We start from the raw sequence: 17,811 nt of genomic DNA, 5'->3' as shown, positions 1-17,811 counted from the left end.
AAGATGGGCAATGGGTGGGTAGGCAACAGTAAAACAGTGTAGCCAAGCCAATATGAGAAGAAATAGTCACCATACTCTTATTTCTTAACCACATTGCTATTACTAAGAAACAGCTGAGGTGGCAGTCTGAGGATTATTCAAGTGCTCTCCATAAGGACAATGTCATGGCACTGTCTACCTCCACAGACACGTGCTGGGCATCTGGTAGGAAGACCAGGCCTCAAGAGAATGTGCGTGTGCATTCACACATCAGTAATATGCCTTTTTCCAACAAGTAGGGAAACATGTTTCCAGCATGGAAAATGTCATTATTCTTTAATTAAAACTAGAATCCATGTAATTGGAGGAGGAGAAGAGTTATTTAAATGTCACAACTCCAGACTTGGTTTTCAAAAGGTCAAAAAAAGAAAGTGTGCAATTCCACTGTGAACAATGAAGCAAAAACTTGGAAACCTGTGCTGCCATTCTGAAGACCCACGATAGCAAACTGACAGCTTTGCTTCATAAATCCATCTTGGGAAATTGTAAGTTTGTTTTGACATCCTATCTTGATCTACTTTAAGTTTTTATTCCCTTTCCATGCCTGCACCTTGACAAGCTTTCAAATGAAGACACTTAGATTAAAAGAAAAGAAAAAATTCTGAAGCACTTACAATCTCTAATCATTCTTCAAAGAACATGGCATTTTAGAATTTTGAAGTGTTTTAAATGTTTCCAGGGAGGTTTGCTTGGGAAGTGATTGGGGGTTGGTACATAGAGAATGACAATTAATTTAAAAATCTTAAGAGCTCTTTTGGTGTGCTGGAATTTTTAAGTGCACCATTTAAGGTACTTGGTTTCTGCATTTTAAGAATATTTGAAACTATTTAACCTTCCATAGTTTACAAGAGCTCAAGTGCACCACAGCGGATTTTCTTTACTTCAGTTGCTTCAATAGTGGGATATGAGAGCAATTAATTAGAGTAAGAAATCAAGAACTCACCCATTAGTGAATTAAAATTATAAGAGGCAGGATGAGCCCACCTGAATATTTACAAGAAGCAGGGTGTGCCTCTGTGTGTATCTATCTATCATCTATATGTCTGTCTGCCTATCTATATGAGAGAGAGAGACAGAGAATGTAATGGCTTTGACTAAATGCTATTAATTTTCTTCATATGTAAGAAAACATGGTATAATTTCTTAGGAGGAATTTGTTGGCAACCTAATTAAGCTAAACCATCAACAAATGAACCTCCCCCCCCACCTTGGCCCCAGCATCCATAGTCTAGGGAAGCTCAGCTCTGAACTCTAACTGGGGTTTTCCAGTCATCCTTCTTCCCCTGCCCCAACTTCCCACTCACCAGTCACCTCAGAACGAGGAGGGCACCACCGAGTACATCCAAACACCCAGGTCACGTCACTGAATCACAACCCTTGACTCCCCAGCCTACTCAGAGGAGGAATTCTGATTTTCTGGGGGCAAACCCAAACAAACTAAAAACTATATTACCGACCACCTTCAAAAGACTGTTCTGTTCTAGCAAACTTGAACTACTTGCCTCAAGATATCACTATTTGCTTGGAAAGAGAAAAAAGAGATACATGCACTTGGTAATTTGGAAACTACACCTTTCTGAGACTCATTTTCCTCATCTGTAAAACAGGGATGAAAACATTAAGTGGTGGGGCAGCACCTGTGGCTCAGTGGGTAGGGCACTGGCTGCACATACCGAGGGTGGCGGGTTTGAACCCGCCCCGGCCAAACTGCAACAAAAAATAGCTGGGCACTGTGGCAAGTGCCTGTAGTCCCAGCTACTCGGGAGGCTGAAGCAAGAGAATTGCCTAAACCCAGGAGTTGGAGGTTTGGAGGTTGCTGTGAGCTGTGATGCCACAGCACTCTACCAAGGGTGACAAAGTGAAACTCTATCTCGAAAGAAAGAAAGACAGAGAGAGAGAGGAGAGAGAGAGAGAGAGAGAGAGAGAGAGAGAGAGAGAGAGAGAAAGAAAGAAAGAAAACATTAAATGGCAATAATAAAAATAAATAAGAACTAGTGTTTATTGAAGACATAATTTAGCAGGCATTATTTGAGTTGTTTATGTATACTGACCCTTTTACTCTTCACAATAACTCTGTCCTATAGGTACTATTATTATTTATATCTCTTAAGGAAACAGAGACGCACATAGATTAAATAACATGCCCTAGATCATACTAATGGTATGTTAATGTAAGAACTGAAGCTATTAATATTATAATTATTTCACACTCTGGTTGTAAGGAATACATCACAGTATTAAATTAAAAACCAATAGCTATGGGGCAGCACCTGTGGCTCAAAGGAGTAGGGCACTGGCCCCATATACCTGAGGTGGCAAGTTCAAACCCAGCCCCGGCCGAAAACTGCAACGAAAACACAATAGCTATAATGGCATACCTCTTGGGGGTGGGACACAATTATAAGAGGGACTTTGCCTAACAAATGCAATCGGTGTAACCTAAAAAAAAAAATCAATAGCTAACTTTGTTAAATAGAAGCCATAGTGCAGGTGCCATGGTAATCATCTTTATATAAATGACCTAATTTAAATTAACATTACTGAATATGCTTACGTTAAGTAAACTTTAGGTCTACTAAGGTGAGTTGGAGCCATATTCTGTGATAACCTGGATTTCGAAGGTAAGAAAACTGAAAATTAGAGGTATTAATAACTTGACCTAGGCACTTGGCTAACAAGAGGCGGTAACCTATTTAAATTGCACCTTCCAACTACCCAGCTATCCTGGTAATTAATATCATTGTTACTAGTTAACTCAAAGTCAGAGGGAATGGTTATGTCTTAGGTAGAATCTAAAACATACCACAGGACATAAACCCACTCAGTACTAACTACCTGCTTTGGACAGCTTCCCGGTACTTCTGGTACTGGATGTGCTGTCACCTCTAGTCAGCACCGTGATGCCCCCAAAACTTGCTGTCTTGGTCATGGCGGGCTTCAGATTGCGGTTAGAACTGTCAGAGTCTGTGCTGCTCCAGGCCCTCTGGTGATCAGACCACTTGAGTTCATTCTCTGAGCTGCTCTGGCGACTTCCAGATGTTCTCCCTGAGCCATCTCTGTTGCCCCTGGAGCACAGCCACCAGAAAGATGCACGGGACAGGATTACATTGCATGAATGGTGTGGATGGGCAGAGCTTGAGGCTTTTGTTGGATGAACCATCTATGCAAGACCCTTCTTGCCAACCTTTTTTATTAAACCAGTTTCCTCCCCAACAGTGCTACAAACACCTGATGATATATACACAGATGACACATCACACATAACACTCATGTTACAAACAGAAAAACCAAACCTAGACGTGTCCCGTGATCTCTCTGCCAGTGAAGGAGAAACAACTAGAACAACATGGTGCAAAATATAATTGTTAATTTCTCTTGGAGAGAGGATGGGGGATAAGTTTTCTTGACCTGAATCAATAATAAATTAATGTTTATAAGTAATTTTGATCTTAAATTATCCTAAAAGTAACTCCCACGAAAGAAGAGTTTTTCCTCTCTCTTTAATATTATATAATTAATTCACTATGAAAAAAAGGCACATAGGTCTAGAGAAGATATATATATATTCATTTTCCAACTTTATGAGACTATATATATATATTGAACTCACCAAGGCTTTGACAGCACAGAAATCACAGAAATTATTCAGTTAACCTATGGTTAAAGTTTTGCCCAGTAAGTTTGACCTTCCTGGTCAGAGGAGAAACCATTATAACTCTCCACATAAAAAATTGCAAAAATAACAATAACAGTGTAAATGCCATACATTGATGTGAAACTTTCCATGGGGAATCAATGGAACCACAAAAAAAAAGAACACAATTTGTTTAATCTTCAAACAGAAAAAGAGTGAAAGTATTTGAAGAGCTCCAAGAGCCAGAAGTGAATTTTGAAGACTCTGGTGTATCTTTAAGAAGTATCAAAATTGCAGGTGCTTTATATAAAAAATTTGATGAAATTTGCATTTTCATTGGTTTCCAATCTGCTAAAAGAGTAACTTCATTAATATTTTTAGAAAGCTTTTTCTGCAGATGGAAATAATGCATTAGTAAAATATCTTAAGATCTAATGGATTATAAATAATTGAGTGAAACATAAATCGTGAATAATAAGTTATAACCTTTAAATTCATGTTAGCAATCTTATATGTTTGAGTCTTAATTCAAATCTCACAACGTGATCAGTAACTTTGTTAAAAAACAGTCTTTTAAAGACAATAATGTGCTACTGAGATGCTAGAAGTGCACATACTTGATTGAAATATTCACCAACCAAATTGTACAGAAGAATACAGAAAATTTTAGAGTTTGCTTCAACTTTACTTACTAAAACCTTTCCTTTTATTTCAGAAAAAAACATAAGAAGATAAATGGATCGAAGAGATAACAAAAATGAAATAGCTACTCTGTGACAGGAACATTGTAAAGTAGAGGGAGGAAGTGCACCAGAAAACTCACAAAATCAAAAGCACTTTCAAAGGGAACATTGGATGAAATACTCAGTGCTCCACCAACCTCTACCAATGTTTCCTTATAAACATTCTCTCTGTTCTCAGGGATGGCTAGTTTTAGAGACAAAGACCACCTGATAAAGACCAGGTTGCAGGTACGAACTAACACTCCTTCACCAATGGCCAGTGGACTTTAGCTTTTAAATTTCTTCAAAATTTAAGAAAGCTACAGAGTATAAAGTGGGAAAAAATAGTCTTTTCAAAGGCTTTGTGTTCCATTCCTGATTATTGTTTTCTCTTTTAATCTCCAAATTCAGCTTTATTCTTCTCCCATATAATTCTGATTATGTGACAAGTCTTTTAAGATCATTATCTAGCAATTATGAATGTACCAGAAATGTGACAATAATCTCACGTGCAGCTAATTTGAAATATAGTAGTACCTCTGTAAGTTGACCACCCAAGAGACTGTAACAAACTGGTCAACATATAGATGGTCAACATAAAGATCTAGGCCTACCATATTGGTATATACATGTGATGCATGCCTGGTTTATGAAAATCAGGTCAACATGAGGTGGTCAATGTAGGTAGTTGGTCAACTATGGAGGTTCTATGTTTATTATATAAAAACACTGGTTGGAGATTTGGGTGCGTTCCTTTGCCACAGTATGCAAGATGCATCTGAAGGAAGCTCTCCCTATGAGAGTGAGCCTTTGTTTCCATTCTAATTTTAATTCAATTATCCTTTCCTCATGTCCTGTGCAGCTTCATGGCAGAAACTCAGACTTCCTCTAAATGCCACGGTGGCTCAGCCTTTCTTGGTAAAGAAGGTGGCCACCCCTGTTTCTGGGTGCAGTCTAGTGTGTTGCAATGTATATCCCTATCCCTGGTTGAGCTGCCTCTAGAGCTGTGAAGAGTTCTTTTAGACTTACACTGCATTACCGAGTCAATAAGACAAACTAAGATTTGTCTCTACAGTTCAAATCATTGCCCTAGGCCGAAACCTGTGCATTTAAACAAATGGAGTTTACATTGCTACTTTAGGGAGTTAGCAGAAATGAAATTCAAAATAATATATCTAATTCTAATTTATGATTTCTAGATATTTACAAATTAAAACACACTTTATACTTCTCAACTTTATACTTCTCTTTTCTAACATCTTAATAGTTGTAAGGAGAGACTCAGTATTGAATTACATATTTATTCATAACTATGGAATTATGGACAATGTAGAAAACCACACGCAAAAGTGTCTTCCCATCCTTTCTAAGCCCAGTCCTGGTCCCCTCCTACTGGAATCCAGGAAGACGACAGTAATATAGTAATGAGATTTCTTGTTGATGGAGCTGGTCCTCATGTAAATAACTAGATTTTGATTCCAGTGTAGTCAGAAAGCACATGCTCTATGATTTCTTTTCTGATCAACATAACTGTTAACATTCATGTTCATTTATGTCTGATGCCTTTTCTTGCCGTGCTTGGGGATTATGCACACTCTGAATTGATCTTAAAATTGTGTAGATGGCTTTGGGCTAAGTTATCTTTCTGAGTTTCTGTGCTTGGTGATTTTGGTGGGTCATAGAATCCATATTTGGGATGGCTCTCCTGAGTACACGGTATCTCTGTGACATGGGGGCATATCTGGGAATATGTAAAACTAACTGGCCTCTCAGGGAATAGGAACTTATGTTTTATCTACATCAACCTAAACAAACTAGATCATAGTGTGTGAGTGTGAGTGCTGGAGTGATAGGAAAATTTATTCTTTCTCTGGGGTTACAAAAGAGAAATGCAAGGTGATTTTTCTTAAATTGTCTTGTGTGAAAGAAAATACATTGTGTAATGATACACAAGGAAGGTATTAGACTGTGTTGGTTAACCTGGAAAAGTGAAAAAAATGTAAAAAGCAGCTTCTGATTATCATTTCTGCCACAGGAGAAGGGAACAAATTACTCTAACTTCATTGATAACTAGCTCTAAAGTTCAGATTTACTTTAAAAATATACTTTTTAAGCCTAAAATCCATCTACCTTTCTTATTATTTTCATTTTTCTAAGTGGGTAAGAGTTTTCTGCCTTTTTTGTGGTTGTTGTTGCCTTTCCTACAACAGAGATGAACTGGAATATTTATAAACACATAAACACATTAAATATACATATTATACACTTAGTGTATTTATAGCATGGTGTACTGTTTGATCTATAATGGATGCCAGATATACAGTTGGCAGAGTAGAGAGAAAATGTTCATGGTCTCTGCTCTCATGGAGCTGCCAACCTAGTATAAAACTTTAAAAATATTATCATCTTTCCCTCTTATCCCACATAGACCTTAATTTAGGTAGTTCATTATAATTGGAAGGAACCTCATGTCTTTCTTTAGAAATAAAATCTGTGACTGAAAAATACTGTTTGAAATATTACGATAGGTAAAATAAAACATTAGCTATACAAATAAGGTTGTCATTGATTTCTTTTCCAGTATTGGGAGCTCATATATAATTGCAACCTGTCAGAGAAAATTCAACTCACTGTAATTCACCAAAGTTGATTTGGGAATGTTGAAATAGTGCACGGCCAAAGTTAGCGCTCGAAAAACAGAAAATCAGAGGAAGAACCCTAAAGAATTATAAACAAAATGATAGTTTTCTAATCCCATCGCTCACACTATCCAGTTTGACTGAAAAGCTAGCTATGTAACCACCTTTACAAAGAAATAATTGAACATTTTTTTATGAACAGAAATATTTTACACTGATACACTTATATTTAACATTGATTCTGCCACATAATCTGAAAACACAGTTTAAGAAAGTAAACCATACCAACCGAAAGAGCTGCCTTTTCTTATAGGTCTCATTGCATATGTTACTGTCTTCCAAGAGCCTACTGGAAATGAAAAACATGATTTTTATGATATAAGACTAAGGGTAACATGCCATAGGCTAAATGGATGAGTATGCTTCTATAGCACACCTTTCTTGTAAATTAATCCCATATGGTATATGTTTTATTTGTGTGATACTGAATTTTTCTTTAAAAAATATATGGCATGGCAGGACTAAGATGCCTACTGTGAGATTAAGGCACTGATACTAGGTAAGGGTTGGGGGAAGGGAAGAGAAAATCAAGGCAATGGAAGAGGAGAAGATTATAAAAGAAATTGGTATAAATAAAACACAGGCAATTAAATGTATTCGCTGTGTTTTTTCTACACTTGATCTTAGCCAAAAGGCCGAGAAGCGATTCGCTGTGTTTTTTCTTAAAGTAATAATAAAGTTACTCTTTATTTCTTGGCATAGTGAAATTTTGGCATTCCAGAGTAGGGTCCCCCAAATGTATTTATTTTTAGAGCGAAACTTCTCAACTAGATTATTGTTTTTTTGGACAATCAAGAGTTGTTCACATATGCAATGCAAGTATGTGACCAATTATTGTAATGAAGTATCTAATACAATTTAAATATAATGGGAACTTGGGTGTAAATGAGTAAGATCAGGGAGTAATGAAGGAAAAATAATTGGATACAAGACTAGGAAATAAGGTCTACCACTAAAATGAATTGTAAATACTTACTCTTATGGTAAAGATAAGGAATTATTAGAATGTCTCAAAATCATCTCTAAGAGGTTAAAACTCAAAAATTCTTAGTTTTACTGTGAATACAAAATATTTTTTCTAAGTATCACATCTAACAATTAAGTTCAGGAACTTTCCACCTTGTGCAGAACTAACAAAGATATTGCAAAAATTTGTTGAATTGCATGTCAAAATTGTCAGATGACTATGAGAAGCATAGCAGACTGAGGAAACATAAATAAATAGGAAGATATTAATTGAAAATCTTGGCCAATAACTCATGACACTTGTATCATGACAGTATACCAGGTCACATGGCACTGTCTGTGAGGGAGTTTTTAGCCAGTAAAAAAATAACTGTATTGGAACACCCTCCCTACTCACCTCATCTGGTTCCCAATGACTTTATTCTTTATCCCAAGGTAAAGGAAATATTGAAAAGCAGACATTTTGATGACATTCAGGACATTAAGGGTAATATTGCAACAGTTTTTATGGCCATTCCAGAAAGAGAGTTCCAAAATTGCCTTGAAGGGTAGAGTAGGCAATAGCATTGATGCATAGGTTCACAGGGAAGTATTTCAAATTTAACCATAGTGACATTCAGCAATAAGATTTGTAGTACTTTTTTAAGGATAAGTTCATTAACTTAATTTCCAGATCTCAAAGACATTGACTTTGAAGTTGTTTTTGAATCTCATATGTGGACTTGTTTTCCAATTTGATCTCTTCTTCCAAAAGAGGTTATTTTATAAAGAGTTTAGTTACTTAAAGATTTCCAACTGCAAATATGAATGGCCATATTTTTTTAAATCAATCATCTTTAATGCCCAGATTAAATTTCTCAGAGTACTAAGCTTTTTAATCAAGCAGTTTCCATTTTAATTTAAATCAGTGTTATAGGGACACCCATTAAGCTGACACCTGAAATAAAATTAACCACAACTTTATTTATAGATATCATATTTCCAAACCAATTTTCTCATTTTGATGCATTTTAATATGATTAGTACAACTTAATATGAATGTCTTAATTTGCCCTGAATATCTGCAATTAAATCAATGGAGCATTTCAAAATATATGTCGGTTTAGATTGATTTTTAAAAAGTAGATGTTAAGATTAAAAAAATTCTGCTTCAATACTCAAGACTTTCTTTAAATTTTGTAACTCATTCATTTCACAATTACCTCCCTCCAATAATTTTTAAGCCAGGTATATTGCTAAATACATGTATAGACCAATTTAGAAAAGGTTTTCAAGTCAGCCCTTCTGTGAAGACTAATAGATTACTTAGAATAAAAAACTTAAAATAATACTTTTCCAATTATTGATTATATAGCCACATATAATTGTGGTGCATACGAAGTAGGTAATAATACCAAATACACAAGTATTTGAACAGTCTATTCAATAAGCCAATGAAACTGCAAGTTCCTGTGTGATCTCAGTATTTATTCTTTTCAATAGCAGGTGAAGGTGATAGAAATTATACCTTTAGAAAGATAAGAAATTGAGAAATAAGGAAAATGTTTAAAACTCTGCTTAGAAGTAACTAAGAGAAATTTTCTCCAAATAAAGCAATTTTTAGATGTGCTAAATAACATGTGTGTGTGATTATATATGGTACCCATAGATATATGTATATACATATACATATATTCAAGCACACAATTATATATGGGATATATATATTTATGAATGTACAGGACACACATGACAGACTTCGTTCCTCTAAAGACATAAAAAAAGTAAATTTAATTTTACCTGTTATCCACAAAAAGGCTTTCCTGGGAGCAAACTGACTGCAAAATAAAAAAAGGCATTGTATCAGATGTTCTGGATATCCTGAGGGATCCCAAATCCTTGCCTGATTTCACAACTATTATACTTTTCCCTTCCTAGGGAAGAAGTATTAAGAAGTAGATGTACAAAAGATGGAAATAAAAAGGGAGAAAAAGAGGTTAGCATTAGAAGAGCAAACAATTGTCATGCAGCATTGGGTACATTTCTATGAGGATATCTTCAGGTTTCAAACCTATTTAGCCCATTCCATGGAGAAGTCAGAAGAGAAGTGTGAAGGAAACCGCTGGAGAGGCATGTGGCCATTGGATTTTGAGCTAGTGGCTTGGTCTGGAGCTGGGCAGGTGCAGCCACCAATAAAAGCTAAGGGAAAAGGTTCTCATCAGAGCACTGCATACAAACTTGGCATGATCCACCTAGGGATGAGAGAGCTGTAAAGCCCTGTGATTATGAATTGATAATAATAAACTCTCAAGGAAGAGATTGACTGCAAGACTCTCAATATTGAAGACATGCCGTCAGTCATTAATGTAAGTAAGAGGGGAGAGCAGAAGACAAGTGAGGATGAAATGAAGCTACTTAGGAAAAATATCAAGCACTATCTAATATTTCTCAGTTTTTCACATAGAAAACCGATGACTTTCTTCTTAGCATCCATTCACCCAGCATTTAGCATTCAATCCCCCCCATCTTGTGGTCAATATACAATGGAAGGAATATAAAATTCCATTGTCATTACATGCTTAGGATGAAATTAAACAAAGAAAGAGAAGTCTAGACAACATGTAGTGCTATGGTCCTGTAACAGTTTGCCTGGTTCAATAAGTAACGTAACAAACACCATTTCCAATGTACTAAGTTTCTAAACATAAATGATACACACTACATTATATGTTTATAATTTATTAAATGATAAATAAATGATTTGTTAGAGGAATAATTAGAGAATTAACAGATCCATTTCAAGATAAAACTAAAGAAATGACAATGATCTTTTTTAATAATTAATTTTTGCATTAAAAGATGCTACAAATGTAACTACTGATCAGACACCCAAGCAGGATAAGGGTTTCTGTTTTCATTTTGTAGAGAAATTATTTCCTTCCACTATGTCAGAGGGCTACATAGGAACATAGTGTTTTCTTCAGTGGTCTGAGCATTTCAGTGAAGATTTCTCTAGAAAAGTTTCTGTTTTAACCTTTCTACGTTTAATATGTATCCTGAATTTCAAATGTTCGAGAACCTTATTTTAAAAAAACAAAAATAGCCGATTAAAACACAAACCTTTAGAAAATATCTTTTTTTATGTGACATTTACATATGGAAAGGGAAACAAATACCAATGATGGGCCAGTGATATTCTACGAAGATCTCTTAATAATAAACTAAATATCCTATCCTTTTAATTTCCTTTAATTTACTTTGATTGATGGCTGGAGTCATGTGATGGTATGTAGAAGATAGTGAGGTTGTCTCAGCTATACATTATGAGCTCAATACCCTCCTATTTCTCAGCCCTTGTAGTTGGAAATAGGTCAATTAAGTTTATTGTTCTGAGTACTGTAGCTACTGGGACTTTACCTTCAGGGAGTTGATCAAAGACATATTGACTTCTTTAGAGTCATTAATCTAATAGCATGTGGGGCAAACTTAGGCAGCCCAAACCTTTGAATTAAAAAGTAAGACTCCAGCAAATACCTATACATATAGTTTTCGCAAAAAGACATCTGATTTTTTTTTTTTTGGAAAGGTCCTAATCCCATTAGCACCCCTTTCATTTTCATAAATAAGACCAAAGTGGTTATGGGCTGTGTTTTATTAGCTGATGAAAATAAACTTTTTGTTTTATTTTCATTTATTATTATTTTTGTTTTTGGTAGAGACAGAGTCTCACTTTGTCACCTTCAGTAGAGTGCCATGGTGTCACATAGCTCACAGCAACCTCTAAGTCCTGGGCTCAGGTGATTCTCCTGGCTCAGCCTCCCCAGTTGCTGGGACTACAGGTGTCCGCCATAATGCTATTTTTTTTTTTTTTTGACAATAGTCAACTGGTTTATTAAAAGTTGTAAAGACAAGTGTGGTGCTCACACTTACCTTTATTTTGGCCTTTTATTTCATCTTTGAACTTCTTTTTTTTTTTTTTTTCTTTTTTATTGTTGGGGATTCATTGAGGGTACAATAAGTCAGGTTACACTGATTGCAATTGTTAGGTAAAGTCCCTCTTGCAATCATGTCTTGCCCCCATAAAGTGTGACACACACCAAGGCCCCACCCCCCTCCCTCCTTACCTCTTTCTGAGGCAAGAGAATCGCGTAAGCCCAAGAGTTAGAGGTTGCTGTGAGCCGTGTGACACCACGGCGCTCTACCCAAGGGCAGTACAGTGAGACTCTGTCTCTACAAAAAAAAAAAAAAAAAAAGAAGTTCAAAGCAAATAATGCTATTTTTTTGTTGTAGTTTGGCCGGGGTCGGGTTTGAACCCGTGACCCTCAGTATATGGGGCCGGCGCCCTACCCACTGATCCACAGGTGCCGCCCTGAAAATAAACTTTTTTAAAAGTGGTGTTCATAACTTGCAAATTTTAATAGCAGGAAAAGATAAAATTGTCACAGTAATTAAGTGCAACATTCATAGCTGTCACTTATATGCATTCTCAGATATAAAAGGCTTGCTTTTTTAAAAAAAGTAAAAAAATGTTTTTGCCTAATGGGTTACAGAGTTCTCCCCCACATCCCACCTCCGACTCCAGTGACACCGAATACCCTTATCTGTTCTCACTGAGGAGAAATCCCAGCTCATGCTCGGAGGACCACAGATGAACTCCTCCCTGGATCCCTGTTTATACATAAATAACCTCTGGAAATGACCCTCCAGGTGAAACATACCTTTTTAAATATCTTATTTTTTCAGCTTAACCTTCCCAAAGTTAGCAATGTTGCATACAATAAAGCAAAAAAAAAAAAAGAAAGAAAAAAGAATCTTAAAAAGAATTAATTTCAAATACTACTGACTACAAAAATATTAGCTGAAATTAAAATTCCTGTGTGCTCTGATTTACAGATGCTTAGTTGTTAAATAATAAATAACTTCATCTTAGCTCAAGATATTAAAATTCTCAAACTATATTTGAAAATGTTTTCTAGAAAATTCCCAAAGCAATCCAGTTTCATTGTGTGCCTGCATACAAAAGCATACTCTCTCTCTCTCTCACACACACACACATATTCCCCTTAGAAACCAAGGTATATTTAGAAAATATTTCTAACTTTAAAATAAATTTCACTTTTGCTAAAATGTAAAGATCAAGAAGTATTCTGAACTCTGTTACCTGAAGTAGCAAAAAACTACATAATCAATATTTGAACCTGCTTAAATAAATCCACTACTTAAATAACAATTTCCAAGGAAAATTGTTTTGTTATCTCTGTTTTTAAATTATGAAGAAATTAAGGATCAGCTAAGAAAAAAATTAGACTACTGTAACATTATTCCCTTATGCTGGATTCTTTGCATTTGTTTTATAATTGACTTAATATGCTTATAAAATATGCTTCATCTTATAAAAAAATGATCTTGTGTCTCAAGAATTTCTGGATGATCAGTTCGGGGATCTGGAAGTACATAGGTGAAGGTCTCCTAATGTGTTCTGTTTTATGAAATTGGTAAGGAAGACTTGTTATTATATATACTCAGGACAGTTATGCTATGTTGTGAGAGTTTCTGTCAAAAGAGGCCATAGTCCTGTCAATACTGGATTGCCCTAATGATCCCTGCCTCTTCATATTCATGACCTTGTGTGTGTGGTACCTCTCCCACATTGTTCCACAGTCAGACTGTCCCATATAGAGAAGATACGTTATTTCCAAAATTAGATTATAAAAGATGGTGGCTTCCATCTTCTGCTCTCTTCTTTCTTTGTTGGGATCACTTTTTCCAGGGGAAGCTAATTGCTATGTCAAGAAGACACCCAGCAGTCTGGGGAGAAGCTCATATAGTAGGTAACAGATCTCTCCAGGCGTCCTCAAACTTTTTAAACAGGAGGCCAGTTCACTGTCCCTCAGACTGTTGGAGGGCCGGACCATAGTTTAAAAAAATAAAAACAACTATGAACAAATTCCTATGCACACTGCACATATCTTATTTTGAAGTAAAAAAACAAAACGGGAACAAATACAATCACACCACCTCATGTGGCCTGCGGGCTGCAGTTTGAGGACCCCTGCTAATCTATAGCCAGTGAAGAATCAAGACCTACCCATAATCATGCGAGTGAGTTTGGAAGCTGATATCCACCTGATTAAGGCTTCAGATCATTGTAACCCCAGCTGACAGCTTAACTACACCCTATGAAGGAGTCTGGGGTAGATGTACCAGCTAAGCCACTCCCAAATTCCTGACCCACAGAAATTGTGAGATAATAAGGATCACTTGTTTATTCATTTTAAGATGTCAAATTTTTGAGTAATTTGCTATATAGCAATACATGGCTAATACACACAGAATGCCAGTAGAATGGCTGTGTGTCTCGAGCAGAACTACAGGGGCTAAGGAGATAAATACTGGACACTGTTTTCATACTCTGAGAAAGTAGTTCTTAGTATTTAAGGGGTCAGTGAAACTTATTGGAACATAATAAACAACAATGATCTTTCGTTTAGAAAAATGCACACATATTCATGAACATAATTGAGAAATGACATCAGGGATTTCATTTAACCCTGGAAGTCCTTCTAAAAGTATAGTCCAGGTACAGGATGTCAATTTAAAACCCTGCCTTAAGATAGATATCAAGTTGAAAGTGGTGCTAAAAACAGGCAGGTGCCCCTCTTACATTAGTAAAGACACAAAGGAGCTCACACCTCTCCTGCTACAGAGAAAAGAAGTCACAGCATTTTATTGAAGACCGCCAGATGATTTCACGGAATAGAAAGGCTATGAAAATAGTTTCTTACATTTAAATCTGCTTTTGCCTTTGAAAAAATGTTTGTATAGTATAAGGCTATAGAGGCTTCAAATAGGAATGCTTGCCTCAATGTTTTAACCTATGACCCATGTCCCCACCTGTTAGTCACTTTCAGAGGGTTGTAGAGAAATGCACTGTGTAAGGAAAGTCACTGCCGACCCTACAACCTCTCAGGTATGGACATGAGAATCAGTACACAAAGTAAACAGCACATATGTCACCTCCATCACAGGAAAGCATCCATGACAGAAGGCACCTAGATCGCATGTGTTGAACAGCATGGCACACTTCCTAAAATCAGTATTATGTGGTTTTGCATTATCTGTGTGCTTAGTACTTGCTTTTCAGCACAACTTGTTTACAAATTACTTGTTAGAGCTAGAGCTTAGGGAAAATGTGCAGTGTGTGCGCATGTGTGCACACACACACGAGGCACGGAGAGGGAGAAAGAATGGGAGAAAAAACAAGAATAAAGTATAAACTAGCTTTCCGAAAACATTCTCTCCGTGAATGTCTTCAGACCAGTAACACGCTGTCTGCCATTCAACTCTAGGCACCATGACCCCATCAGGCCTAGAAGAGGCCACCCTGTGCTAGGCTGGGTATTACAATATCTAAAATTCTGCTTATATAAAAAAAAATTTAAGTAGCCCACATATAGGCAGAATCTTCTAGAACTGCATTTAGTCCTCTAACTAGGGTGACCTCTGTCTCTCTCTTTCATACTCTCTTAATTTTAGAAGCCAGATTACTCAATCATCAAAATTCTATTTTAGTGTGTTCAACGAAGGTGGCAGGCGGGTGGTGGCAGGCAGGCGGGATGGGAGAGTGTGAGTGTGAAACAAGGGTGATGTTGGAGCAGATTGAACCTCCCCTGCAACTTAGTATTAAAGAAACCAGCTCCAGGTAGAGGATCAGAAAAACTAGCTTTGGCCTGAAGCCTCAAAGGACAGCAGTCTTACCTCTTGCTAAACCCTGAATCCTACGTATCTAGGCTGGATTTGTGTGGCCTCCAGGAATAAATCACCACGGGAGGTTGGATGATCCACCTGTTTTAGCAAAGCTGGAAGTGTTGGCCACAGAAGAGTCTTACCCAGGAGCTCAGGCTTCTACTTCTGCATAAGAAAGAAGCCACCACATTTGAGGAGACTGCCAAATGATCTCATAGAAAGACAGAACTATTAGAACTACAGCAATTGCTCATCCTTTTGATTTTCTTGCATTTAAATACAGCCTTTATTTATTTTCTCATCTTTTAATTTTTATTTAATTTAATTGTATTGGATCCTGGCCATAGTGGATAAAGGATAAAAAAATCCCAACCAACGATTCTTTGTTGGGATTTGGACAAAATCAATTGTCCATGATTATTCCCTTGACAAATTGTTCACAGACCTGACTTGATTTGGAAATGAGGAAAAAAATAAGTATTATTACCTAAATTCACCATAGAGAAATGTCTATATTTGCTAAGAACCAAGAAAATACTATTTGTATATGTGCACGTATGGGTGATCAACAGATCTTTTCTTCATTGTAATTCTTTCCTCTGAACAATGTTGGTATTAAAAAGAATACAGCACTAGTAATCTGCTGGCTAATGTGGGTGCAAAGGCATTTCTTCCTAACTGACAACCTCTCTCTGTACTTAAGGTCTAAGATACTGACCAAAATTATACCTCAGTATGTCCCCACTGATTATATCCTTGGAACATACCCAAACCCTTTGCTAGTCTCCCATCACTTCCATCAAAAAGGTCCTCTTCCAAAAACACTCCTAGCTTGCTGCAGTTCCATTTGTTTCCTGGCTCCAGTCTTCTTATTCCCTGCCAGCTCCATGTCTGGGGAAAGAAGCTGCCTTACTGCTGATGGAAGGACCATACTAAAGAGGCAATTAAAACAACTACTCACATCGTGTGCAAATATTCTCTCCCTCACTCTCTGATATTCCTCTTCTCTCTCTTCAATTGATTTACTTCGTCTGTCATCTCTAAATGGATGCATTCTGTTTTGCTGAACAGAAAAAAGAAATCAGGAGGATTATCTAAGTTGGGTTGTTAGAAAACTGCAGTTAAGCAAGTGTCAGCTGAGAATAATAAATGTCCATTTAAATGAATGGAACCTGAAAAGTGTCACTCCCTCTGGTCCCTGGGGAGGCTGTGTTGGGGTAACGGACTACGTGTGCACGTGACTTGCCATGATGGCTGGTGTTAGCTGCTTCCGCTGGCTTCCTCATGGTACTAAAGTAGCACTGGCGTTTCCCAACTGAAGACATCTGAATGTGCCTCAAGGTGTTCAGCCAGTTCAGGTATATAGTGGCTCACAAGTGTTAGACTCTGTCTCCCTTGCTTACCAGTGTGTTTTTGACTCCACAAAAGGAGGCAAAATGCTGGTGACAAGAAGAGAAACATGGCTAGCTAGTTCATGACAGTTGAGGAAAGAAACGACTTTGAAAACTTGGGGACTGAAGGAAGAGCAAGTGAGCAAAGAAAGTAACGTGTTTGTGTTTTTATTCACTCCGTGTGATCCTCTGAATTGTCGCTGGCATAGAAAAATCTAACCTCAAGCTTATAAATTAAATTTAAAAACGTATGTGTTCATAAGGGTGAATACCCAAAGTACTAACAATTCAAAGAACCCAGCATGAGGCCTGCTCTTCTTTATCTTCTCATCTGACCTGTGTCTTCACCACCCTCCCAGTTCACTCTTGCCATTCCTCCTAAAATGCTCTGCACTAACCCATTCATCCATCCATTCAACAGACACCCACGAAGTGCAGGACAGAGGCACATGTTCACAGTCAACACGAGCCGTGATGTAGCTCGGTGATGGTGGGAGGAAACGAGATACAAATGATGAACAAGTTTTTAAAAGGTGCATCAGAGAGGCACGTACTGGCTTACGGTGACTCACTGAGAGTGATTAAAATGATAACTTGAGTGAGATGTGCATTGTCTTACCTTTAAGAATGCTAAA

At 36.9% G+C, this 17,811-nt stretch overlaps 1 protein-coding gene and 1 pseudogene across 26 annotated transcripts in view; both read right to left on the bottom strand.

Annotated features, from left to right (window-relative positions):
• Nucleotides 1-17,811, bottom strand: part of ARPP21 (cAMP regulated phosphoprotein 21) — a 154,406-nt gene that overhangs the window by 68,622 nt on the left and 67,973 nt on the right. For 8 of the 26 annotated variants that reach the window (XM_053599471.1, XM_053599466.1, XM_053599465.1 and 5 more), the window contains 4 exons: nt 16,747-16,848; nt 9,840-9,877; nt 7,324-7,383; nt 2,872-3,104 (listed from right to left, as the gene is read on the bottom strand). In XM_053599471.1, coding sequence (XP_053455446.1) covers nt 2,872-3,104; nt 7,324-7,383; nt 9,840-9,877; nt 16,747-16,848 — 433 coding nt within the window. The remainder of the gene's footprint in view (nt 1-2,871; nt 3,105-7,323; nt 7,384-9,839; nt 9,878-16,746; nt 16,849-17,811) is intronic. The other 18 variants (XM_053599484.1, XM_053599481.1, XM_053599482.1 and 15 more) reach the window with 7 other exon arrangements.
• Nucleotides 7,640-7,741, bottom strand: LOC128592771 (uncharacterized; annotated as a pseudogene).

This window comes from Nycticebus coucang, chromosome 8 (genome assembly GCF_027406575.1).
Source record: "Nycticebus coucang isolate mNycCou1 chromosome 8, mNycCou1.pri, whole genome shotgun sequence".
In the NCBI taxonomy this organism is placed as follows: domain Eukaryota; kingdom Metazoa; phylum Chordata; class Mammalia; order Primates; family Lorisidae; genus Nycticebus; species Nycticebus coucang.
The sequence above is the reverse complement of the archived record's forward strand: the minus strand, read 5'-3'. Positions and strand labels throughout refer to the sequence as shown.